The sequence below is a fragment of the Gymnodraco acuticeps genome, unplaced genomic scaffold (assembly GCF_902827175.1).
Source record: "Gymnodraco acuticeps unplaced genomic scaffold, fGymAcu1.1, whole genome shotgun sequence".
In the NCBI taxonomy this organism is placed as follows: domain Eukaryota; kingdom Metazoa; phylum Chordata; class Actinopteri; order Perciformes; family Bathydraconidae; genus Gymnodraco; species Gymnodraco acuticeps.
In genome coordinates this window covers 354,270-382,077 of record NW_022990548.1, presented here as the reverse complement: position 1 = coordinate 382,077, position 27,808 = coordinate 354,270, and the positions used below count along the sequence as shown (strand labels likewise).

Sequence of the window (27,808 nt, the reverse complement as noted above, 5' to 3'; positions counted from 1 at the left end):
GCATTAAAGACACTGAACATATTTTAATCTATAATGAATATTCTTGTACTTTCTGTGAATGAGAAGGACACACATATCATTTGTTCTATCAGAAAGTATTCTGTATTATGTTGAACATCTTAAAATGGAAAACTCAGCAAACTACAACTTCATAAAGACATTTTAATGTATTGTTGTTTTCTTTTGGACACTTCTAAGAATTACAGCAGTGTGGCACCACTTTAAAAACCTAAATAAGAAGGTTATAGGTTATGTTACAGCATTTCAGTGACTTCATTAAACCAATGTGTGTGTGTGTGGTGTGTGTGTGTGTGTGTGTGTGTGTGTGTGTGTGTGTGTGTGTGTGTGTGTGTGTGTGTGTGTGTGTGTGTGTGTGTGTGTGTGTGTGTGTGGGTGTGTGTGTGTGTGTGTGTGTGTGTGTGTGTGTGTGTGTGTGTGTGTGTGTGTGTGTATATATATATTTAATTTGACTCAAAGCAAAATTCCAAATCAATATGAAGATCATAATAAGGAAGACTATAAAAAAATATTATGAATAAACCGGCAAAATGTGATCGCATTAAAAACTAACTGTATTTGACCATTTATCTTATCATTTATAAAGCATTTCATCCCAGTGGCCAGATGTCCAGGTGTTGTGAGGCAAAGGGAGACTAAAACTAGGATGGTAGTTGTAGGTTTTGGTTGCCAAGGGTTATGCTTTCATGTTGTTTTTCAAGTGTGGTCTCTGCAAACGGTTACTAGGCTGTATTTAGGTTGGTCTTTGCAAATGGTTACTATAAATAGGTGTAACCCAGCTGCTATCTTCAATAACAGGAAGCAGCAGCAATAAATAACTCATTTGTATCTCACTCAAGTGACATTCATACGGTTAATTCTATATTCAAAAGTTTCCTTCACTTTGAGCGCAGACAGAAATATATGGTTATAATGGGAGTGAGTGAGACATTTTTCTTTTAATATTTGATATTTTTGATCAGGACTGAAGCTGATTGAAAGATTCAACCCCAAAAAGTTTTTGAAAATATAAATCTGTTATAATAATTTTACAGCAGTTTTGGCAGTGCACATTTTGTCCTGAATGACTAATTAGAGTCCATTTTAAATCTGACTGTGCAAAAACTAATAATGCACCAAAATAAAAAAAATTGCTAACCTTTGACATATCACAGACTGTGATTAAAAAAGAGCCAGTCCCCGGATATGTATTATATGGAAAATAACACATTTTCTTTGTGTTTATCATGAAAAACAACAGTGATGTCATGTTTTCAAAATGGCATTTAAAGGGTTAAAATCCTGAAAATGATTACATATTTTGTATTTTTTATTAGGGCTGAAGTTGCTTCTAAAACTAAACTAATAATAATATAATATAAATATAATAATAATTGAACCCAAAAAAGTGGTGAAACATTTAATATAATGTTTTTATCAAAGTTTTTGGCAGTGGACATTTTGTCCCGAATGACTAATTAGGGTAGTGCATTTGAATGATACCGGAGGGTTGAGTCCGGTAAGATTTGTATTTACGGATATTATGTGTTTATATGAATTGTTTGAGCCTGAATGCTGAAGTTGCACCTGCTTAATATTCAGTCAATATTACTGAATATCTATATCTTTGCAGCCTAATATCATGTGATCTGAATTGTGCTGAACCTAGCGTTATAATGTGATGCATTTGCTATGGCTGTTCGAGGTATTATTACACCAGTTTTGAGTTTACACTGAGCCTACACACATTTCAAATGTGAATTAGAAGTGTTTTTAAATAAAATCTCCTACATTTTAATATTATATAGTAATTTGATTGTCAAACTAATTGTTTTTTAAATGTTTGATTAGATGATAGCAAGGCAAGTTTATTTATAAAGCACCTTTCAACACAAGGTAAATCACATTAAAAGCATTACGAACTTGTGCAATGAGTGAATAAAATAAAACAAGCTAATGTAGAATAATACAGGTATACTGTATATACAATACATGAATACAAGTTATAAGTGCTGCAACCCCCCAATTAAATTAATGAAATTACTAGTGCTATGGATAATCAAGTTTTTAATGAACATATTGAACGAATTAAAAAAAGTGCTACAAAAACATGGACCCACTGCAGCAGCTACACAAATCCAGACTAATTTGGAAGAGCAAAAATATTCCACTTCACATCGCCATCACAGGAGAGTCTGGCTCTGGTAAATCCACCTTTGTTAACGCCTTTAGAGGCTTAGCCAAGAAGGATAAGAGTAATGCAGGCCCTACTGGTTGTGTAGAAACCACCATGGAGGTCAAATCATACCCCCATCCAAAATATCCCAATGTTACACTGTGGGATCTTCCTGGTATTGGCACCACCAAGTGGTTCGCTCAAAGATGGACCATAGCATGCGGGATGAGGAAGAAACTCAGAGTGAGTTCAACAAAGAAAAGACTCTTGCAAAGATCAAGAACGACTGCGTTCAAGGTAAGTATTGGGTCAAAGTGACTATGAGAAATGTCTTTAACTTAAGCTTATGCAATATGGGTCACGCAGAAAGTAGAAACTTGTTCATTTTAAGACAACAAAAATGACTTTATTATTATATAGTAAAGTAATAACTTAACACACAGGCAGACAAAGTTGAGAAGTAGAGCTATCAATGATAACAGGTCATAAAATGAATGATATGAATACTGGCTGAGCTCACTAAGGGTGTGTTGGTGTGACCGATCATCCTCTCAGATCTGAAACAACTTACATGCTTGGATGTTTATTCGGCCATTGACTGGCTGATTTTGGAGTGAACAGATGGAAAAGGAATGAAATCAGTAGCCTGTTCAATGCACTTTTGTCAGGGGACATTTTAATTTGCAGCGCCATTTTGAGCACTTTTTTTAAATGAGAGGGGTGCAACAAAAGAGTGGTGCAAAAAAGCATGGTGTGAAGAAGAGAGAAAAAGGGCAAGTGAGTTTTGGGCTCCGCTGAATACACAGAGTTTTTAACCCCTAACAGTCTGGGTCACCTGTAAAAAGAAACGTGTATTTCTGACAGCGCCACATTTCTGTCAATGCATGCACTTGGCATTGACCTGCATGCCTAAAGAAGGGTGCACAAAGTGTGATGTGTTGACTTTATTCAAATATTGCCTGCAATATGATGATACACACCTGTTACACGACAATTTGTACTGCCTGAGAAAAATGCACCCAGTTTCAGATGTTGTATTTTTGTGAGGAGTCAGTATTTTTATGGTTGGAAAGAAAAGATATCCTCCACAGAAAGATGTACAGAAGTGGAAAAAGTATTTTGTACACCAGTCTTGATGTTTGAGATAAGGTAATACAAAGAATAATAACAAATAATTAAAACATTGAGGAATGTTGAATTTTCCTGTAAATTGTACCGGTATTTATTTGCACAGCATTACGACAAATTGTTATATTAAAAATAGGGTTGCAGTAAACCTTTGTCCCTTACAACTGATTGTGAGAATGATTTCTAAATGCTAACACTTTTTATTTAGGTATAAATGTGTCATGCTCCAAAGTTGTGCAATAATGTTGTTATTATTATTATTAGTCTATTCATTGCCCATTAACAGGAATTATTTTACAACAATTTAAAAATATTTTGAAATACTTTAATATTTTAATTTTACATTTTAAATGTAATATTTTTATATTTTTCAGATCTTTTAAAGACCAAATGTTTACCGCTTGAACAATAAAACAATTTGATTTATTGATAATAAAAGTAATTCTTACTAACTGATGTAATCTTTTCCACGTGATAAACCCTGTGGAAAAGAATAAAAAATGCTTTCAACATTAGTTCTTAAATCTGTATTAATAATAGTGATGCAGTTGTTATAAGAATAATTATGATAAACATTAAAATGCACATTTCCTCTGAATGATGATGTGTTGTAATTCCTCACTGTCACCACTGAGGGGCAGAGACTCACTACATTACATTTAGCTGAAGCTTTTATCCATAGCGACTTACAATAAGTGTAAAAGCATAAAGATTAAAACTCCGACCAACAAGAAAAGTGCAGATGTATTCACTTCAAGCAAGCCATATCATTGCAAGTGCTGGTGACTAAGTTACAAGCCTACATTTACTTTTTGAAGTGCTTTTTAAAAAATAATAATCTACAGTCTGCAGATCATTCAGCCTGTACTGTATGATGCAATGTGCAGCTGGAAGTTTACGTTTTGCAGTTCATTTTTTATAAAAGAAAATTAAATGAAATCTACTCAGAAAATAATATAAAATCTCTTTTGTACACTGAAGTTTTATGTGACATTGAAGGCAAGGCCAATCCCCTTCCAATATCACACTTGGATGGCCTTTCTGAATACCCTCTGAGCATCCTCAGCGAGCATGTTGAGGATAGTAGTGAGAGCGCTGTAGGTGGAGGCATAAGAGATGGCTGCTGATGTTGATTGAAAAAATGGAATACAACTGAACACTTCCTCTGCTGCGAATGAAGCAAGGTGAAACCCAGACACCATCAGTATGTTAAGGATAACCTCACTGTTTATTTCTTTCAAAGCCAGAGGTGATTTCATCTCTGCTCTGAGATCATGCAAAGGCACACGTGCACTATCAGCAAGACTCTGCAGTGATTCGGGATCAAGACCAAAAGTATTTTTGTACACTATGGCATTAGTAACCAGCATGTTTAGATCAAGAGCAAAAGAGAGCCCAGGAATCGGTACAGCTGCTCCGAGTGCAGATGCAGCAGCTAGGTACTTTATTCTTGACTGGAGAGCCTCTTTATTTTTGTTGATGAGCTCAAAAGTGACAATGGGCATGGCTAACAGCAGAGCATCCCTCTTGTGTGCAGGAAGCTCTCTCTCCAGGGTCTCCTGTAACAGATGGAAGTCATACAGGTGGAGATGGCGGCTGGACACCAGGAAGACTTGTGGAGACCGTTTACCTTTATTTTCAAGACCTGCATCACAAAGAGAATAAACAAGTTAATTTCAGACAATGAAATTGGAACAGAGTAAAGGAAAACCCCAGCAACCCTCTGCAGGTCAGACACAAAGACCGGCAGGTAGTTTCAGATCTGAGAGGATGATCGGTCACACCAACAGACCCTCAGTGAGCTCAGCCAGTATTCATATGACTCATTTTATGACCTGTTAACATTGATAGCTCTTCTTCTCAACTTATGCTGCACATGTGGAACGTTATTGTTGTCCCTTTAAAATGAAGCCGTGTCTTATTATGACCCTTATTCTAGAAGCCTTTAAGTTTAGGCATTTCTAATGTTCTGAATTTCTGAATAAGACTTACTTTGGACACAATCTACCCGGATCTTTGCGAGAGTCTTTTCCTCATTGAACTCGCTCTGAGTGTCTTCCTCATTCCGCATGTCCTGGTCCATCTTTGAGCGAACAAAGTAGAACTTTTTCTCCATCCTCTGGATCTCCTTAGCCAGTTTCACATCATTTTCTTTGAAGCGATCAGCTGCGATGATGATGAAGAAGTCACATTTTTCAAATTGAACCTGCTTCAGATAATTTTCTGCTTGAAACTTGGGGGTGCCAATCATGGGCGTCGCCTGGGGTAGGCATCCGGGGCTAAAGCCCCGGATGTTTTTTCTTTAGCCCCGGACAAATTCTCCCTCAATAATATAATACATTAACCGTACTTTACCTAGAGGACGGCAGGATTGTAATTTCCCGTGTTCAGTGAATGCAACAGAGGCAAGACACCACCAGACCAATCAGAGAGTTGCATGGAAATAAACTTGTTTTATTGGCTGACAGTGTACAGGTACGTAACTCTCCTCTGTGACAGTGTTTAAACTTTCAGCCGCGGACGCCGAGTTTCTGAAGATGGACATTAGACATTTTTTTAATAAAAAAGACGGCAATTCTCAAATGGTGGCTCACACAACAACCCCAGAGCAACCACCTGAGCCAGATGAACAAGGTATGTACATGTCAGTAAACTTACAAGTTATGTCAACATGTAAGCAAAGCATAAATTATAGCCACGTTGACGTTACTTTGAATCGCGCGGGTAAGCTAAACCGTTAGCAAGTAGCTATAGCTAGCCAGATATATTAAATAAACACTTTGTCATACAATCTAAATGTTGTGTTTTTTAGCGTTACCTGGTGATTTCAAAGAAAGCTCTCTGGGAAATGTTGACTTACTGTCTGTGTTCGACATGAAGCTAGAAGCTACCTTACATTACACAGTTGATCAGGAGTCCTGTCAGTTAAAGTGTTTCATAGTTAGCTTAGCTAAGCATCAACCTAGCACTGAAATATATGGATATTATGTGACAGTATTTCTGAGAAAAAGTCAGCTGAAATGGTGGCATAGTTGCCACTGCTTTACGTCGACAGCATGTTTGAACGTATTTGCAGCAGTAAATGTGGCTGTCTGGCCACTGACGTTGCCATAACAACACCTGCATTTAAATGTGCAACCTCTTTTGTGACAGATTTTTGCAAGAAATTATAATTCTTCTGATTGATATTTCCTATTGACAGCTAGTTTCTATGTGAACATTATGAGATGGACAGCCAGCTAACAAGCTTTTTATACAAATATTTCAGATCAAAGCCAATCCAGTGGGGCTCCTGAAAGGGGGAAGGGACACTATGCTCCCAAATATTAAGCCTTGACCCCCATCTTAAAATTGATATGATCCAAAAATATCTGCATTGTCGGAGGCCTTTTTTCCTCATTATCATGTCAAATTGTACAGCTTTCCTTAGTGTTGAAAGCAGAAAGATGACTATATTATAGTATTAAGTGAAAATGACTATATTAAAGTTTTAAGTAAATGTATTAAGTGAATTACTCAAACTGCATTTGTATAGGAATGATTCTGTCCTATTGGCAGATAACTACTCTTAACACTGATATCTAACAAGAGGTTTCCAATGTAAATTTAACTATTTTCAATTGGTTAGTATTACATTTTGTGACAGTGTGGTGACACTCATTTTAATGAAGACACATTTGTGTATCTTGAAATTCGTTTATTTGACAGAGCTGGAAACTGATTGACTTACATACTTGTTTGTGTTTACCTACACAGTCATCACAGATGAGCCAAACAGAGTAGAGGATGAAGAAAGGAGAACAGGAGAAAGGGACACACAAGAAGGAGATACAACAGACAAGAACAACAATGGAGACAACAATGAACAGGAACACCAGAACAGACAAGAGGCAATGGGTAACTGGGGAACTGATTTAGGGACTGCAGATACAAGTCAAGGCAAGTGAGACATCACTGCTTTCCATTTGGCCAGCAAAAGAGATCATTTCAACCGCAAACAGCAAGAGATGAGGGATTATTATTTCCTCCTTCCATCCCTTTGTTCTGTTTAATCTGATTACTAACAACTTCTAATCATTTGACATAGTTTATGATTTAATTGGAAAATGAAGTGTTTTTAAATAATAAACCCGTTTCTGATTCTGATTCTTTGATTTCTTTTTGACATATGGGTGTTGAGAGATGTATCCATATCTCTTAATGTTGCTCTCAAAGTGCACAAGATTGATGCTTTTAACTTCAATATTTAAAAAAAATCTTCCTGGGGGACCCCAGAGGAGGTGAGTTCCCCCCAAAATAGCACTTTATCTCTGCTTATGTAACTCCGGTGTAGTGTCCCCTCGGCAACAGATCACTCAGACCTGGTGATTACTTTCCTGCATTTCAATGGACAGCATATAAAAAGGACACGTGAGCTGCATTGCTTAAGAGATCCTCTCATGCTATCTCTTTTACAAAATAAGTGTCCAGTCAACAACAAAACATCAGTGATCGTATAGTGGTAGTATATTTTTCACAAGCAATGTGAAACATTAAACTTGTTCGCTGGGCATGTCAAAAACCTCCTGCTTTGATCAAGACTTTAGGGAGCCTTTAGCCCCTCTAGCAAAGGGACTGGAAAGCAAGCTTTGAAAATTCAGTACCATCTACCTGCTGTCATGTTCCAGGCACTGCTCTCAACCACTCAGGGCCTGCACAAATACCTGCAGAAAGAAACAATTGACTTGGTGCAGGCTGTAGATTACAAAACAGCAGTTGAGAACACACTGAAAAGTTACCGAAGTAACAAGAAAGCACATGAGGTCTATGACAAGACCAAGGCCCTGTGCAATGATCTTGATATTCCCGAAACTGTGACACAGAGGAAGAAGCGTAGAAACATGGAAGACTTTGTAGTCGAGGCATCATGTGGAGCAATGTGAAACATTAAACATAAATAAACTGGTGTACAAAACTCACATACCTGCATTTCAATGGACAGCATAAAAGGACACGTGAGCTGGGTTCTGGTGCTCAGATTAGCTATTGATGATCACGTTGATAAATCATATAAAACAAATAGCCAATCACACAAAAAACATGTTGCTGTGACTGTGAGCATTAAACAATTAATATTAAACTAAACAAACACAACAGTACGTTATTGTCCTTATAAAATAAAAACATACATTTTGTCCACCGAGATAATACAGGCACCTTACCCTCAAGTGATCCTCAGGTGCTATGAGAATCTCCCACAATGCATTGCCGTAACAAAGCTAATGCAGGCACACGTTTGTGACACCAGATGGCGCAATTGTGTATGTGAAATTGTAGAAATGTAGAAAATTCGACTGTAGCGCCGCCACTGTGGGCTAAGCCCCGAATGTTTCCAGGTCCAGGCGACGCCCCTGGTGCCAATACCAGGAAGATCCCACAGTGTAACATTAGGATAGTTTGGATGGGGGAATGGTTTGACTTCCATGGTGGTTTCTGTACAACCAGTAGGGGCGGCTTCAGCACTCTTATCCTTCTTCTCTAAAGGCGTTAACAAAGGTGGATTTACCAGAGCCAGTCTCTCCTGTGATGGCAATGTTTAGTGGAATTGTATCCTGCTCTTTCAAATAAGCCTTGATCTTTTCAACTGCTGCGGCAGGTCCATTGGTTTGCAGCTCTTCTTTAAATTGCTCTAGAATTGTTAATACTTTATCAGATGGATCCTCCATAGCACTCCTTAAAATATAAGAAAAACATTGTACTCTTGTGATTTGGGGAATTGCACCATATATAGGCAGACCTACATCTAATCATACAAATAATATATGACATAAATAAAAAGCACATACAAAGTGGGGAGATTGCAGTTACATACCTATTTTCAGTGCTGGAATTGGGCCGGTACTCACCGGTACGCAGTACCGGCACTTCTGGTTCTGACCCATGGAGTACCGGCACTTCTTGCTCAGTACCGGCATGCTGGCGGTACTCCGGTACTCATGCACCGTGCCAGTACTCAACACTCTCCCGCCGTTCTTATTATACATCCATATATATATATACAGCCGCCCGGTACTCAGTAGATGCGTCATGAGGTGCCGAACGGACATTCTCATCGCTCTAACCGCTGGAGTTTCACAGCGGCTGTCAGCTGTTTACTCCTGTCATTCAAACAGAACGTGCTGGAGAGGGGGCGGGGCTTATCTTCTCCATGTAAATACTGTGGTGGAAACGACTATGTCAAAATTAACCTATTTGACCGTAATTTAATAGTAATACACGTTTCAAAATAATAATAATAATAATAATGCCGAAGTAACAACATGCTGAAAACTGTTAGTAAAACCATGTTTTAATGCTTTACAATTTACATACCTAGATGCACGTGTGTTGTGTTTATGCAGTGCAACTCCCACCCAGTGGGTGGCTATGTAGAGTGATAGAACAGAGCAGGCACGCCCCCGAGAGAAGGAAAGCAAGTCACGTCACAAATTAGCATTTCTAAAATGTTAGCGTGGATTAATAAAAGTGCAAAAAGACAGCGGTTGTCGCCGGAAGAAACTTCAAATACAGAGAATGCTGTGCCTGTGTTGGAAATTGTGTCTGATGGGGAGCTTTCTTTGGTTGATCCTCCTGCTCCAAGTTCTAGTGCATTAGCATTAGCACTAGCTCCGCCGCCTCCTCCAGAGCCTCTAACGTTAGCTGCTGCTGGCGCAACTGCCACCACCAACACCGGGCAAAGCGATGCACCTGACTGCTGGACAACGGACCAGGTGCAATATTTTGCAAGACCAATGCATGGCTCCTTCTTAAAGATAAGAAGCTAGGATGTCGGATATGCAGAGATGTCAAATCTTTGGGAATACACACTGGACAAGGACTGAAACTGTCAACTGAATGGGGTGAGTGTGCAGTGTCTCATTTCGGTGTTGACAAGGGCAAACAACAAGCTAGCCTGAGAAAAAAAATCAAAGAACATAAAGAATCACAAGCCCATGTAAAAGCTGCTGACATCCTTACAGCTGCTTCACGTGAAACTATTCAACATCAAGTGCAGTCTATGCATAAATCTGAATTAGACACCACTATCAGAGTTTTTCGAACGGCATATAAAATTGGCAAACATAGCCGGCCATTCACAGACATGCCAATTGATTTGAATGTACAGAAACTGAATGGGCTGAACGTGGGCAGGGTTTTGCACTCCAATAAAACCTGTGGCGAAATCATCTACCACATAGCTCATGAGCTGAAGAAAAAAATGGCAAAAGACATTACAGAAAAGCAAAGAAAACTCTGTGTTTTGGTCGATGAATCTACCACTATTAGTGGTAAAACGGTGCTTGTTGTGTGTCTACGCTCAGCATTAGCTGATGCTGAGCCCGAAACGTTTTTTTTGGGAGCTGATCGAGTTGGATGGAACAACGGCTGATGACATCACAAAGGCGTTAATGGAGTGTCTTGGAAGAGATTTTAACGAGGACTTTTTAGGTCAGTGTTTCGTTTCTTTTGCATGTGATGGGGCTTCAGTCATGCTAGGGAAGAGAACAGTTGTGTAGTAAATTCCCAAGCCTGTTTGTGTGGCACTGCTCCAATCATCGTCTAGAGCTGGCAGTTGGGGATGTGGTCAAGGAGGTCTCAGGGCTCAATCATTTCCAGATATTTTTTGACAAACTCTATTCCTTGTTCCATGCCTCCCCCAAAAATCAGAGGCAGTTAGCGCAGTGTGCGCAAGCAGTCGGACAGCGTCTCCTGGTGATAGGGCGTGTTTTGTCCATCCGCTGGGTGGCTTCAAGTGAAAGGAGCGTCAGAGCAGTCTGGGAAAACTACCGAGTGCTTCATGATCACTTCACAAATGCTGCAAATGACACGAGCAGGGATTCCAGAGACAGAGCAAAGTACAAGGGCCTGGATGATGTGCTCACATCTGCAACGTTTGTCAGCAATCTGGGACTGATGTACGATGCGCTCACAGAGCTCAGCGACCTCTCTCGGCAACTCCAAAAAAGAGAGATGACACTGCCTACAGCAGATAGGCTCTTAACTCGAGAAATACGAGTTTTTGAATCCATGGTCACCATGCCTGGCCCACACATGACTACAGTTCATACAGCTCTAGCTGAGAAGTCCTTCAAGGGTGTTGCCCTGCGTGAGAATGGCAGGCTTGTACAGATTCATGCAGGTCAGTTTTTCCACAGTATGGTAGAGAATCTGAGACACAGAATGACTTCCACAACCTCCTCTCATGTCAGCACAAGAGAAATCCCATTACATGGCCGGGAGGCCCGGGACAATCAGCTAATCCAGGACATGAAAGTTATCCATCCTGGAAGTTGGCCTGAAGAGGAGTTAGACGTACTGTATGGGGACGTAGAGGTGCTACGTTTGTGCGAAGTGCTGAAAGTGGACAGAAGAGAGACTGTTCAGGGCTTTCGCGAATACAAGGAAACCAGGGCATCCCGTACACCTGCTGCCATGGAGCCTCTACTGAAAGCAGTCCGAACCATCGCTGTCTCCACTAGTGAGTGTGAGCGGGCATTCAGCTGCATGAACGATATCCTTACTGCAAAAAGGAATGCTCTCTCTGTCAGCCGACTGTCCAGCCTGGTTTTCATTAATGTAATGGACCATCACTAGGACAGTTCAATCCGGAACAGTATGTGAGGTCCTGGCTGGCAAAGGGAAGGAGAAGTGCTGATGAAAGAGCCTGTCCAGCTCCAGCCCCTGATACTGATGTCCCCAAGGCCTTCTGGAGCCTTTTCTAACAATGTGAAGTATATTGCAAAGCAGCTCACCCAGTGAGAAGACTTTTGGCATAATGTGCCGATTTGTACAGATCCTGGAGATAGAAGGACTTCAGACCAACCAGGGAGTTATCTGATCAGCTTGGTGTTCAATGTAACTCTTTACCATGGCTCAGACTTTGTTACTTGCAGTTACAGTTTCTCATTTTAGATTGTGCACATTTTGCATTTGTTTTTACATGTTCTTTGTTCATGCTCTTTATCATTTTTCTGAGTTGGAAAGTTAGATTGCATCATAGTTTACTTTATACATATTTGTATTCTTCAGTGGTGAAGTATATTGCAAAGCAGCTCAGCCATGTGAGAAGACTTTTGGCACTTTTTCGTTTTTCGTTTTCTGAGTTGGAAAGTTAGATTGCATTCAAAATGTACAGAAATACTTAATTTTGTTAAAGCTTTTTATAAAAAATGCTTCTGACCAGAGCTTTGTTTCCTTGTCATTAATGTTGAACACCACCAGAGGGGCTCTCACCTGAAAGGTCTCTGCTTCATGTGTCTTCAGCAGAAGATCTAGACTTTGATTGCTATATTTTCAGTTAATATTGACCTTACTGAGCTTTAGCCATATCCGCTGACTATCATAAAAAATTTTAAGTACAGTGAACCTTTCTAAAATATACAGTAGTAAAGAGACAAACCCACCAGCATTATAGTAGCCAAATTCTTGTTTGTGGGCTGTATATATAAAATTGACTTGAAAAAGTTGCTGATTTTAGAGTACTGGCACCTTTTTCATTCCAATTCAAGCACTGCCTATTTTGCAAACAATTCTAAAAACAAACTTAAACTACATTACATTACATTGCATTTAGCTGACGCTTTTATCCAAAGCGACTTACAATAAGTACATTCGACCAGGAAGACACAACCTTGAAGAAAACAGAATCATATAAGTACATCAGGTTTCATAGATGAATACGACGTGATCTTTCTGTCTTACAAGATGGCTGATGGTGTGTGTTATGGCTCGGTAGCTCCCGATTCAAACCACCGGCCTCGACTAAAACCTACAATATATAAGACTGTTGACGGCCTAGTTATTGTAGAGGATGAGTTACTCAACTTCCTGGCGGTTAAAATTAAAACTATGACCCAGGACGAGCTAGTCCTTGTAGCCTCTAACACCTTCGATTCCGAATGGATCGAGACTTCTAAAAAGACGTTGTTTGAACTCTGTCCTGAAACCAAGCAGCGGTGTGTGGCCTTTAAAGGCAACCAGAAGGATGCAAACAATATTAAAAGCTGCCTAAAAGTGCTAAATGAATGCGGTGAAAACATCCCCCGTTTTGTCTCCCACTACCTGGATGAGCTGCCGCCTGTTACGTTTAACAACCTGGATGTGTCCAACCTGCTGAGCAAGATGGAGCGACTGCACAGCGAGGTTTGCGCATTAAGACACGTAGTGGAAGTTCAGGCAGATATCGGTGAGGACCTGCGTGCTGTGGCTGCGACCATGGACAGCAGAGTTGCTGCCGTAGAACGCCAGTTGGAGCCGAGTCATGGTGGAGGACTGGCTGTACCAAGTGACGCTGAAACTACCTGTGGGAGCGCTCAGGGTAATGGTGCGGTGTTGGTGAAGGATGCGAGCCCCCCCGGCTCTTCTACTGATGTAGTACATCCCAACTGTGTTGACCCGCTCGCTGCGTCAGGGACCGTGAGTGCCTGTGTGAGCCCTGGAGGAACTGCGGTAAATTCGCAGGTATGGAGTCAAGTTGTGAAACAGGGCCGAGGTCGGAGGAATAGGGCCGAGGCAGGGTCGGCGTCATGGGGGGTCATTCGCGGGCCATGCCCCCCCAAATGAGTCACTGTGCCCCCCCAACGAGCCTTATTGCCAATTTGCCGTTTAAAAAAAAAAAAAAATCATATAAGTTAAAACGTTTCCACCAAAAGTTTTTTGTGTGAAATACATCAGAAATAAAGAATACACATTTGTATTCTTTATTTATTCTTTATATGAAACACAGCCTGAGGTGTGCTCACTGCTGCTCTCTGATTGGTGTGTTGCTTGACCAATGACCCCGACTTTTGTTTTGTTATCATTACGTGGCTGTGTGTTTAGATGAAAGCCCAGTGGCGATCTGTCCATCTGTTACACTGATTACAGTAAAGCCATCGAAAATAATATGATATACAGTACAGTACAAGTACATGGGTCTCTGTGTTTCATTCAAGCTCGGCTCTCTGTGTGTGGCACGAGCGCATTTTGTCAGTGCGCGAGCGGTAACGTGGAATATTGTTGTTAGCATCTGGTTAGCTAGCTATGCTAACGGATATAAAGAGCTGTTTCTACACCAAGGTGGAGGAGAGTCCTCTCCTGTCAGACTGAGAGGATCTTATAACGTCAGCTCAGTGAGGTAAGGACTCTCTCAGTGTTTAGATAGTTCACTTTAGTGTAGGTTATCTCAGTGGGTCTCAAACGGTTTGGTCACCATTTATGTAAACAAGTATTTGCGAGGAATAGGCTACCTTTATATGATCATTATAGTTATTAAAGAATAAGAGAATAAATGAAAAACGGGTATGAAATACTATAGGACAATAACACAAGAATACCATTTAAAAGGGGAGTGATTAGTAAAATATCCATAAAGAAAAAGTAAATCTGTTTACAGTTGTGTTTCATATGGATGTTGAGAGATGTAGACTATCCATAGATCTCTTCATTTTGCTCTCAAAGTGCACCAGATTGATGCTTTTAACTTCAATATTTTAAAAATAATCTTCCCGGGGGAGCTTGCCCCCAGACCCTCCTAGAGGAGGTTAGGTCCACCCCCCACCTAAAACATGTTCACATGGATAGGATACTAAATACATTTGCACACTTTTCATATGGTGGCCTATGTCCATATGTTTCTGTTTTGGTGATCGTGCCACAGCCGTGCATGTATGCACAAGTCATAGGTGCGCTATACAATAGCACTACACCCTGCAATGTGTGTGAAAGACAATAGACTTTACAGAATGTTTTTTTAAATTGAAGTTGCGTTGGTGTTTGTGTGTTGGTTGTTGACGGCAGTGTGTGCCCCCCCTTGGTAAATGATTGCCCCCCCATTTGATTTGTTCTAGAGCCGACCCTGGGCCGAGGGCCAGTCTGCCTTATCTAAACAGCTTGTTGGGAAACCTGAACGGAGGATGCCTAAGCCTATTGTTGGCACTGCTGCACAAGGGAATATCAAAGTGATCCGTACGAAGTTGGTGAGTGTTTTTGCTACCAAATTCTCGCCAGACCTTGATGCTGAGACACTGTCCGAATATCTAACTGAACAACTCGGCCGTGATGTTAACTGTCACCGTATTGACACTGCAAGCAGCAGATATAGCTCGTTTAAAGTGTGTGCTGAGTGCAATGAAGTTGCGGAGATGTTTAACCCAGAACTCTGGCCTGAAGGCTCAGTTGTGAGAAGATACTATGAACCACGTAAAGCGGAGGTGATAGGGGCTAGCAGAGCTAGACCTTTTGCTGGTGCGAGGGTACTGAATGGGGCTACGGCTGAGCTGCTTAGCTAAACGTTATGCGGGTTGGATCATTTAACTGTCGCGGGCTGCGCCTGGGCAACAGCGCTGCTGATAGGATCCGACGTGTAGTGGTGGACAACTGAAGCTGGACACTGTCATTAATGTCATCAGGCTTGAAGTTGACTGGTGTATTGCTGTACAGATCAAAATGAATAACAAGGAGTTTAGCATTCTCAATGTATATACACCATATGAGTCACAGCATAATGAAGATGAATACCTGAACAGACTTGCTTTTATACATTCTTTTATTGCTGATAATCATTCCACCAGTGTTTTTGTAGTGGGTGATATGAATGCTGACATATCAGACAAAAGGTCCTTGTTTGCTAAGCATATGCTACAGTTTTGTGATGATAACAATCTTATATTATCAAGCCAAATACTTCTGCCTACAGATAGCTATTCATATATAAGCGAGGCCTGGCATACAACTTCATGGCTTGACCATTGCATAAGCACTGCTAATGCCCATGACACTGTAAGATCAATCGAGATTGTGTATGAGGCATCAATGTCAGATCACATTCCTTTTATAATGTCACTAGATTGTGATAGTCTCCCTGAGATGTCTCAGGAGGTTAAAAATGCCTGTAACACTAAAGTGGATTGGTCCAAGCTCACAAATGAGGATAGGCTATTGTACTATGGGAGAACTGATGTCCTATTGAGTGATGTATATCTACCCAAAGTGGCAACTCTGTGTGTTGATGTGGGTTGTAATGAAAACTCTCACCGTGAAGACCTCTGTAACATGTATGATTGTATTGTGGGAGCTGTATGGGAGGCCAGTAGACCGTGCTGTACCTACTCTAGGAAGAGACACAACGTCAAGCCAGGGTGGAATAAACATGTGGCTGATCAATATGCTGAAGCCAAGAATGCTTTTGGGGCCTGGGTCCAGGCAGGTAGGCCCAGAGAGGGGCCTGTCCTGGATCTCAAAAAGCGTACAAATGCTAGATATAAATATGCAGTTCGTTATGTCAACAAACACACAGAAACATTGAGAGCGGACTCTATGGCTGAAAAGCTGCTTCATAATGATGTGACTGGCTTCTGGAAGGAGGTGAGAGCTCTGAACAGGGCCAGTACGTCATTACCGTGTACCATAGAGGGAGTATCTGGAGCCGATAACATAGCTGAGTTGTGGAGGCAACATTACTCTAATATACTTAATTGTGTTAAAAGTGACCCCTACAAAGTTGGTGATGTTGTGAAGAGTGACACAGTGGGAATTACAGCTAAAGAGGTTTATCGAGCAATTGCACAGCTAGCTGATAATAAAGCATGCGGCTCTGACCGAATCACTGCAGAGCACCTTAAACTGGCAAGCCCGAAGGTTGCCGTTCTTCTTGCCATTTGTTTTACCGGCCTCATGACTCATGGTATGTTGCCAGACTCCATGTTGACTGTTACTTTGGTGCCTGTCATTAAGGACAAAGCGGGCAAGGTAGGGAGCTTGGATAACTATAGACCAATTGCTCTAGCCAGTGTGTTATCCAAAGTCTTGGAAAGAATTTTGTTAGATAGACTATGTTCATATTTATGTACCTCAGATAACCAGTTTGGCTTCAAGGCTAAGCATGGTACTGAGCTATGCATCTATGCTTTGAAAGAAATGGTAGAAACATATAGAAGACATAATTCAACTGTTCTGATTGGTTTCATTGATGCCTCTAAGGCTTTTGACCGAGTTAACCATCATAAACTGTTTTTAAAATTGAGACAAAGGGGTGTGCCTAACAGTATAATTAGGATCCTGGCTTATTGGTATGCCAACCAGAGCATGCGGATCAAATGGGGGAATGCAGTCTCTGCGCCATTTGGTGTTGGTAATGGAGTCCGCCAGGGGGGGCTCCTCTCACCATGCCTTTTTAATATCTATATGAATGATCTATCAGATGATTTAAGTGTCTGTAAAACAGGGTGTGTGATTGGTAATGTGATTGTAAACCATCTTATGTATGCCGATGATCTGGCTATTGTTTCTCCTAGCAGTGCTGGTTTTCAACAGTTGCTAAATGTTTGTTCTGATTACGGAGTCAAATTTGACGTTAAATACAATGCTAAGAAGAGCGCTGTAATGATCTGCAGAGCAAAAGGGGATAAGAACCTTTGTTTTCCAACATTCTACCTGTCAGGACAGGTGCTGTCTGTTTGCTGTAACACTAAGTATCTGGGACACATCATCACAGATGAAATGGCTGATGATGATGACATGTATAGACAGCGGCGTGTCTTATATATGCAAGCCAACATGTTGGCTAGAAAACTCTCTTGGTGTTCAGATAAGGTTAAGGTGAACCTCTTTAGAGCTTATTGCACTCCTCTCTATACTGCCCCCTTGTGGGTCAAGTATAAGAAGGCAAGCCTCAAGAAGCTCCAGGTTGCATATAATGACTGTTTGCGTATACTGCTTAGAAAACCAAGGTGGTGCAGTGCAAGTGAAATGTTCTGTAACGCACGAGTCAACACGTTCCATGCTCTTTTGAGAAATCGAATGTACAAATTCATCTGTCGATTGAATGTTTCTCATAACTCTATCATTATGCTGCTGTCAAATCCGTGTTTCAGTGCTGTACGATACCAGTCACCTCTGTGGAAACATTGGTATAACTGCCTTTTTTAATTTATATTTGAGTGTTGTATGTTTTTGTAATAATGGACCAAGAGTCTCTTTAAATAAAAGATGATGATGATGATAGAGCCAAACATTTCAAGTGCTACTCAACTGGCTATAGATAAGCCAATCCTTTATTAGTATATAAGTGCTCTGTTAGTAATTCTATCGCTCGAAGTGGAGTCGAAAGAGATGAGTTTTCAGTCTGCGCCGGAAGATGTGTAAGCTATCTGCTGTCCTGATGTCAATGGGGAGCTCATTCCACCATCTTGGAGCCAGGACAGCAAACCCACGTGTTTTTGCTGATTGACATTAACCCTAAAACATTTATATAGTGCTGTTAATAACAATGTAGGTTAATTAAACTGTGGAAGAAACAAAAGAGCATTTTCTTAATTTATTGTGAAGGCATGGATTTTATTGAAATGTCCTGTTGTTAAAATTGGCTATTCAAAAGCTATTTTTAGAGACTAACCTAACAGGTTTGTTAACATACTCCCAGGTGAATGTGCAGAACTTAAAGGGTGCAGTTCTGTAATAAATACACCCCTCCTAGCTATTTAGCATTAGTAATCATCATGGGCCATACAGAAAAGAAGAGTGTGTTTATTTTAGAACTGCACCTTTCAGTTCTGCACTTTCATTAATTCAGACATTCTGTATCTCCAAACACGGCTAAATTGTCTCATACATTTAAACGTTATTGAGTTTGTTAGCAAACGTTATATGTCAGTTTTAATCTTTTCTTTCAGTTTCTCCAGTCTCACCTTTTTTACGCAGCCTGCAAGGTTATATAACAAGCAGGAGGACACCGTTGTTTCTGTATCAAGCATTTTTAGGAAACATCTCTATCTAGAGCTACTTACATTAGCATGACTTTCCAATGTACACTGAGATTTTTATCAATGTTCTGAAGACAGAAAAGCCAAATTATTCTGAATCAGAACCAGAATCAGAAATAGGTTTATTACCAGGTATGTTTACACGTACAAGGAATTTGACTTGGTGTCGTGGTGCATGCATACAAAATTAAATATTAGAAATAATTAAAGATCTAGTCAAATCTAGCAGTATTTACAAAAGAATAGAATGGAATAAAAAGGAATCAAATATGGAATACATTTTGACAGTAATAGAAAAAAGACATTGTGTGCATTAATGTACTTCAGTCTATGATGTGGCTGAGGGTCAGTGTCGGTGGGGGGGCCAGGCCTTGTTGATGAGGCCGGTAGCGGAGGGGAAGAAACCGTTCAGGTGGCGAGAGGTTTTGGTCCTAATGGAGCGCAGCCTCCTGCCAGAGGGGAGGGGGGTGAACAGTTTGTGACCAGAGAGGGGTCGGCCTTAATCCTGTGATCCTTGTTTCCTTGGGAACCGGGATGATGTCTGGATGTCTCCAGCGAGGTGTTGAAGATGTCGGTAAACACCGGAGACAGCTGATCAGCACAATGCTTCAGGGTGGAGGGGGAGACATTGTCAGGCCAGGCGACGCCACTGGTGAACATTAATAGAATATCACCTCCCATCTTCAGGGCAATCTGACTATTATAACATTAGCGTTAAGAAAGCTTAATTAAATATCTGCCACAACATAAGTAACCGGATCAGAGTGACATTAAGTACAGTCCGCGGCATATCACTTCATAATGTATCATATATTTCCTTATCTGAGTCAGCTGAGCCGTATCTGGCCATGCAACACTCACAGTGTCACATACTGTATGCAGAAGTATTATTTTAAGCAAAACATTAAGTTGACGAAACACTCGAGTCAAATGTAATTTAAAGTCAGATCGTGTCTTAGATGGGGCAGTGATATCATAAACCTGTTAATGTACGCATTCAAACACTTTTTCTTTTGCCAGCTGTATTCACCTTGCAGGTGCAGACTATGTGGCTTTTATCCTGGATAAAGTGTTTAAGTCATGGATGTTTAAAGTTTAACTTCTTCATATGTCTAATATTATAGTTGACTTTTCATTCAGGAAGTATGACGCTGCGCTGTCAGTATGCTTCTCCATGTTTGTGGTTGGTCGAATGCTCCAAATACCACCACTTTCATGTGAACGCGTACCTAACTAGATAGGACACGGCTGACTTGAGCGATCCACTTGATAACCCGCGTCGTAGTACAGTTTAGCGACAGCGCGGATGTTTTGGATTAGGCCAACCGGCTAACTCAAACATATCCAGGTTAGGTTGAACCAGCTTCGTAGTACAGGCCTCTGGTGACGTACTTGCTATGATTAATCTGGACACCTCCTCGAACACCCTTTACGTAAACCTAACATGCCAGGAGCCAGGATTCGATCTGGGAAGTGGCGAGATCCAAGCGAGGGGCACTGAAAAAGCTCTCTGCCAGAGTTGGGAACCACCTTCCTCCAGATCCTTCCCAATCCAAACTAGGGCCTTTCACGCATGAAACACACCCGCCGAATGTCAGCTATCATTGGGGCAGAGGTCCCAGAGGTGCCTGTCCATAACCCCCTCTGGGAACCCTTTTTGGTCCCCAGTGTTAACCTCTAAATCAGAATCATTGCTGTGGCAGAGGTGAACCCCTGAATCTCTCACTGCAGACGTCCTCTGGACTCACACAGACAAGATGGCCACAGGAAGCCACACTCGACTCACATGGGCCACCCTATTGTCGTCTTAAAGGGTCAGGGAATGAGGGAGGGACGGGGAAAGCTCCAGAGCTGGCATCAGAAACAAGGTAACTGGTGCCTGGGGAAACATTTGTGATGCTAAATGATGGTAAAACCCTGCAAGGGTCTTTTGAAGTGTCAATGATCAATATGTGTCCAATAGGATGTAACCCATCACATTGGTTAAAAGACTGCTCCTGTCAAAGTATGATCCTCTACATGTCAACACACTCTCTTTGACTGAAAGCATCACTCTGAGCTGTATGTGTATGTTACATCCTGTGGGTCTTAACAACATAGTATTCTGTGATATATAGTGTCTCAGCTGTTTGTGATTGAGCTGAATGTAGTGATGAGCTGCATCCTCACAGAGTTCATCTTCTTTAGTTTCATGGAGATACTTTTCTATTATCACCTGCTGCCTTCCCTCATCAATTATACATCACAGCTACAGACCCGCCATACTGCCCACTCAACCTTACCGTGTGTGTGTGTGAGTGTGTGTGAGTGTGTGTGTTTAATCGGAAAATTATTTTGTTTACTTTAATAATATCAGTGTGTTATTCTTACTAATTTTTATTATCTCTATTTGCACCAAAAGTATGTTGTCTTTCTGTTGAACTGAGGACATGCTGATACTCAGGGGCGGATCTAGACAAATATTCATGGGGTGGCAAGAGGGTGGCAGGAGATTTTGTGGGGTGGCATCCCCTGGCAGAAGTATATGCTGATTTAAATCGCAATCATATCAATCAATTAGGGGTGTAACGGTACACGTACCCATACTGAAATTATTCGGTATGGGCCCTTTGGTTCGGTACACGTGTGTACCGAACGAATATAGCGTTAAACGTAAAAAATTGAGAACATGAACAACTTTCTGGAAGTAATCTCAGGTATATATCATAGAGCGAGCAAGTCATTTCATTGGACGAGAGGCATACTATGAGAGCTGGTCAGAGGGATGCGTTCAAATTTAGTCAGTCATTTGAGGAACTGTCGAAATGGCGAACGCAGATAAAGTTGAGCTCGAAAATCCTCCAGCATCATTGAAGTCTCCGGTTTGGGAACATTTTGGTTTCGCAGTTACGTACAAGGATGACGGGCAAAGACAGGTGGACCGAACCAAAGCTGTTTGTCGGCATTGTTCAACTAAAATTGGTTACGCGGCTGGCAATACATCAAACTTGCACACTAATTTGAAAAGGCATCACCCGAACGTGAATATCACCGGTACCAAAAGAAAAAAGACTGTGCAAACCTAACTCCCGCTAGCATTTAAGCCTCCACCACTCGCAAAAAGTTCAGACCGAGCCAAAGCTATTACAAACGCCAAATATCCTTATGTTGCCGTGTTAGCAAAGCGCTATCTGGCTGTATCTGCTACCTCTGTCCCTAGCGAGAGGGTGTTCTCCACAGCAGGAGACATTGTTAGTGCCAGCAGATCTGCCCTTTCAGCAAGCAATGTGGACAAGTTAATTTTTCTTTAAAAAAACATGAAAATACAATGACAAGCAAGTCATAATGTCAAACTGGCTGCTTAGGTATTAGTACAAATACAGATTATTTCAGTTCATCGAAATGCTGCACCTTAATGTTTATTTTATTATATTTTGTATTTATTTGAGTGAATATTCAGTTTAATAATAATTAAAAACCCAAAACTAATAGTTTATGTTTTGTGAGTACTAGTACAGTAAAGTTCAAATACAGATTATTTCAGTTCATCGAAATGCTGCACCTTAATGTTTATTTTATTATATTTTGTATTTATTTGAATACATTATTCAGTTTAATAATAATTTAAAAAATATATATATATATTTAGTGTTTTGTGATAATTTTTTCTGCTGTACCGAAAACGTACCGAACCGAACCGTGACCTAAAAACCGAGGTACGTACCGAACCTAAATGTTTGTGAACCGTTACACCCCTATCAATGTTAACTTGGAAAGCCACAATATTAATATTTTAACTCAATGACATAGGTGATATTATTGTGGCACATCAGTAAAGCCTTACATATACATATATAAGGTGGCAGACGTAATTTAATGAATTTTAACTGAACAATAACTGAATGAGTTTGTTTCACTCTTAGACCAGCAGGGGTACCAAATCTATGAAGACTGCTGCAATAAGTACATTAATTAACTGTCTCATCGATGTTTGTCTGTATGAATATGATAATATTAACAATCATATTATTCCTATCAGCTGTCAATCACTGTTAATAAATAATAATAATAATAATAATAATAGATTTAATTTGTTAGCGCTTTTACAGGTGCTCAAAGACGCTTTACAGATATAGTGAAGAACTGGTATGATTCACATATTCATTTAGTATTGAATAAACTATATTTTTTGGAGGAGTTAATGATGAATGTTCATCAAGATGCTTGCTCACCCTCCTTCAAATTTGAAAAACAAGTAATTATATCATTATTGATATACAGTTACAACCTTGACTTTACATCAGAAAGAACAAATATTAAAGAAGTGACTAACTGCATCAGTTAGGCTTAAAAAACGTGTATTCAGCTAAAACATAAACATCGCTGCAGTTATTATCCAGTGGAAAGTCCTTACCTACTGGCCTAGTTAAATCAAAGTGGTTACTTTTTTTTGGCTGGGCAGTGTAGTTTTACACACCGTCTTATTTTACTTTCTCAGGACTTAAAACAGTTTTTTGGGGGCAGAACCCTACAAAGAAAAAAAATATATACACGCATACAAGGTCATCATCTTAACAGTTTTGTATGCTCATCGAGTCATCCGTGAGCAGAGCAACAAGTTGGCATGTCTATTACAGCTGAATGCGGCGATTACCATCTTGTTCAGCAAAACGCCTCACAAACTTATTAAGATCAACAGCTGTAGTGCGTTTTGATTCATTGCTGAGTACAGCCAAACTTGACATTCTCTTCTCTGTCATTGTAGAACGCAAACACCTCATTCCTTCCGTCTACTTGAGTCCGAAAGGCTTCTCGTTTTGCGCCGTCCCCCGTTCAAGTGAATTCGCCACCAATCATATTTCCACTCTCGCGCCAGGGGAGGGGTTACAAGACTCGCGTCTTGTGCTGCATTCACTTGCACTCGGACATTAGAGATTTTCTCTCATAAATGTCCGATGAGCCACAACTTTTCTTTCAAAACAAAGATGCCAACTGGGGTGGCAGCTGGGGTGGCAAGGCTATTGTTTAGGGTGGCAGTTGCCACCCCATGCCACCCCGGTAGATCCGCCCCTGCTGATACTGCCTCCCTAACTTCCAGAATGCTCCTTTTATTATTGACAAGCTGAGCCCCCCCTTTTCTTCTCTCTTTGTTTAAATATGCAACGCAATCTCTACCCTTCGTCTTTCACTCTGCAGACAGTGATGACTGCCTTGCAAGAAGTTAAAAAACGACGTAAAAGTACAGAAGACTTGACAGCTAAATGTACTTGAAGTATTAAAGTAAAAGTACTTTTCATGCAGAATGGCTAAATTGAAAAATGTATACAATATCTTAATTTTTCTTTTAAGGCAGATGCTATTTACATCGGGTGTCCGTAGCTAACAATGCTATTTACATCCTGGTGTTTGTAGCTAACAATGCTATTTACATCCTGGTGTTTGTAGCGAACAATGCTATTTACATCCTGGTGTTTGTAGCTAACAATGCTATTTACATCCTGGTGTTTGTAGCTAACAATGCTATTTACATCCTGGTGTTTGTAGCTAACAATGCTATTAACATCCTGGTGTTTGTAGCGAACAATGTTATTTACATCCTGGTGTTTGTAGCTAACAATGCTATTTACATCCTGGTGTTTGTAGCTAACAATGCTATTTACGTCCTGGTGTTTGTAGCTAACAATGCTATTTACACCCTGGTGTCTGTAGCTAACAATGCTATTTACACCCTGGTGTCTGTAGCTAACAATGCTATTTACACCCGGGTGTCTGTAGCTAACAATGCTATTTACACCCTGGTGTCTGTAGCTAACAATGCCATTTTCACATAACAATTTTTTTTCCTTGATTCAAACGTGGAATCTTTCTAAAAAATAAACCTTAAAATCAGCAACAAAAAAAAAAGAAAAAATATTTCCTTTATTTATTAAAGGGACATTTTGATCTCCATGTCCTGGTATTTAAAAAAAAAAAAATGTAGTCCTTATTTTACAGCCAGTTACTGACTTTACGTAAAGTGAAATACCAAAGTAAAGTACAAGTATTAAACAAATTTGACTTAAGTGCAGTATTTTTTAACTTTTCAGGAATTGCTTAAACTTTCAGATCATAAACCCAGTTACTGTAAACCCCAACCCCACGCTACCTGCCAGGAACACCTGTGAGGTGGGATGGATTATCTCGATAGTGCGCACTATCAAAGATTTTTTCAGATTTGTGAACAATATTTGAGAGAAATGGTTATTTTGTGTATATAGAAAATGTTTTAGATCTTTGAGTTCATTTCATGAAAAATGGGAGCAAAAACAAAAGTGTTGCGTTTATATTTTTGTTCAGTGTATATATATATATATATATATATATATATTTAAATAAGTCAATTTTTTTAAAAGCAACACAAAAATGGGAAAGCAAATGGAAAAATAAATGTTCATTGTACTCTATGTATTTTTTACTTCTTTTTAAATTGTGTATTAATTCTATTTTACTGTCACATTTTATATCATTTCATACAATTATTTAAATAATTAACATGATACTTAAGTCATCCATACTAAAGGTTTTGAGTATTCTTCCCAATGTTAAATATGCAATTAAAAACACACTGGATTTGTGCTGCTATCTTGAAGAAGCTCTATAGCTAACATAACCTTATTCATCTCCCATAAAATGCTAACTAATGTATCCTCTTTCCCGTCCAAGATGTCGGTGCCAATACTGCTCTTGGACGTTCTGTCAACATGACAGTTGCGATCCTGAAGCAAATGAAACTGAACAACGCTGCAGAGGACTTTCTGAAATCACACACAGGTATGCAGTTGATACATATTGTACTATATATTGTAGCCTACTTACACTATACCTCACAGGATATATATTACTTTTAACTTCAAGCTACTGTACACAATTTTTTTTTAACCTTTGCTAAGTGTGTCTCTTACTGACTCTATGTCTTTGGTTTTATTTCCTCGAGGAAACAACAGCTAAAGGAAAAGTCCCTCGAACACCAGTCTCTTCACCTGCTTCTACTGGACAGAACATCTGTGCTGATGGTGCAGTTGGTGCCTCTGCTCCCAAGCCCCCAATTGCCCCAAATTCTAGCGGTCATTTTTGCGGTATTATCAACAATGGTACAGGCGGTAATACCGGAGGTACTTCTGTTGGTAATGGCAATGTTGGCAGCAATGTTGGCTGTATTGTTGGTGGTAATAGTAATATGATTATCTTTGGAAATTCTGGCAGTACTATCGGCAGTAATATTGACAGTAACTGTTAGGGAGTAATGTGGGCAGAAATGTTGGCCCCGAATATTGGCAGTAGTGTCAGAAAAAAGGTTGGTGCCATTAATGGCAGTAATAGATAATCACTGATAATGTTGCCATGAATGTTGACGGTATTGTTGGCGTTACCAGTAATGTGATTATTATGGGTAATTCTAGCCGTAATGTCAGCAGCAAATAGTGACACAGTTATGTTGTATACAATTAGAACCACATTACTAACAGTCAACTATTACCACTTTTACGATAGGGCAGTCTGTAAATACTGAAAGATACTGTTCTCATTAACTGATAAAGTAATTTATTTGTCATCCATTGTTGTTTTTTATTAAATTAAGAGAGATATCATATTGACCATGATATATAAATGATGATTGAGCGATGTCGGCAGTAATACTGTCAGTAAAGTGGTACAGAAACAATTCCCAAATCCCGGTTCCCTTGATATCATTTTAATCATGACATAACACTATTTGATTTAAGGTACCGCCAAACAAGCCTCGCCTCGAACGCACTCAACTTGCTTTTTAAGGCATGATCAAAATGACCAATTGGCAACTTTAATAACTTGAGTCACAATCCATGGTATGTGGTATATCCCATGTTAGTCACTTTTTACTGTCTCCTGGAAACAGTCTGCGTTGTCATCAATTCAAGGAATTTAAATATAATGTATTGTCATTGAGCAACACAGGGTTGTATATTGCTATGGCAACGGTTCTGCGTTAGTATGTTTTCTTTAGCTTTAGTGCATCGAGCTCTCAGAACTGCAAAATAATTGTTTTATCCCTTGATGTAAAGAACATTTTATATTGTTTGTAAAAGTGTATAGTATTTTTTGTATTACTGATCATTTGCCTACCATCTCTATTAAAGGACCAGTTTAGCCAATCTTCAAACTTATTTTAAGAGTGCATCCTTGAAAACAATAGTCAGAATGAACTTCTGTACTTAGTTTATATAACTGAATCCGAGGATAACAGTGAGACGAGGTCGAAAGCTATATTTAAAGCTAGTAAGTGGACCTCAAGTTGAGATTCTTTGTAAGAAAATGTTTGATTTCTTTGTTTTCTAGTTGTTAGCCATGCAGACACTTTTTGCATTAATGCCAAACTTGTCTTATAATATTCTCTTGTTTTTAAAGAAACCATTGACTGTAGTTATAATGAAACAATAAAACATTTCTTTCTACATCCAATCTTAAGTGAGTGCATTTTTATGTCTTTCTGCATTATTATGTATTTCCATGTATTGTTTGTTTGTAATCAAATTAGCAGTAATTAAAAGGTTTATCAATTATACACGACAAGAGGTTCTTTGAACAGGATGTTTTTTTATCTTGGAATATTTAGGGAAATTATATTTTGGTTAGTGGGATAAGGTCCGTCTCCAAGTTTGGCAAATGTCTCATGTTGTGAAATGTTCACGACAAGCATCGATCTGGAAGAGAACACTCCTTATTTCTTGCATGCGTATCCATGTCATAGTTC

At 39.8% G+C, this 27,808-nt stretch overlaps 1 protein-coding gene and 1 pseudogene across 3 annotated transcripts; one reads left to right on the top strand and one right to left on the bottom strand.

Moving 5' to 3' along the window:
- Window positions 1–3,813: 3,813 nt before the first annotated feature.
- Window positions 3,814–9,006, bottom strand: LOC117553441 (annotated as a pseudogene).
- A 4,017-nt stretch (window positions 9,007–13,023) lies between these two features.
- On the top strand, window positions 13,024–27,446 carry LOC117553430. 3 transcript variants are annotated; one of them, XM_034227345.1, is made up of 4 exons: window positions 13,024–13,831; window positions 15,166–15,276; window positions 25,741–25,848; window positions 26,012–27,446. In XM_034227345.1, exons 1-3 carry the CDS (start codon window positions 13,025–13,027, stop codon window positions 25,780–25,782), a joined length of 960 nt encoding a protein of 319 aa, XP_034083236.1. In that variant the 5' UTR covers window position 13,024; the 3' UTR covers window positions 25,783–25,848; window positions 26,012–27,446. The 3 variants fall into 3 exon arrangements, with proteins under 3 accessions (XP_034083236.1, XP_034083235.1, XP_034083234.1); XM_034227344.1 differs by having other exon boundaries at window positions 26,022–27,444; XM_034227343.1 differs by lacking the exons at window positions 25,741–25,848; window positions 26,012–27,446 and having other exon boundaries at window positions 15,166–15,668.
- The last annotated feature ends 362 nt before the right edge of the window (window positions 27,447–27,808 follow it).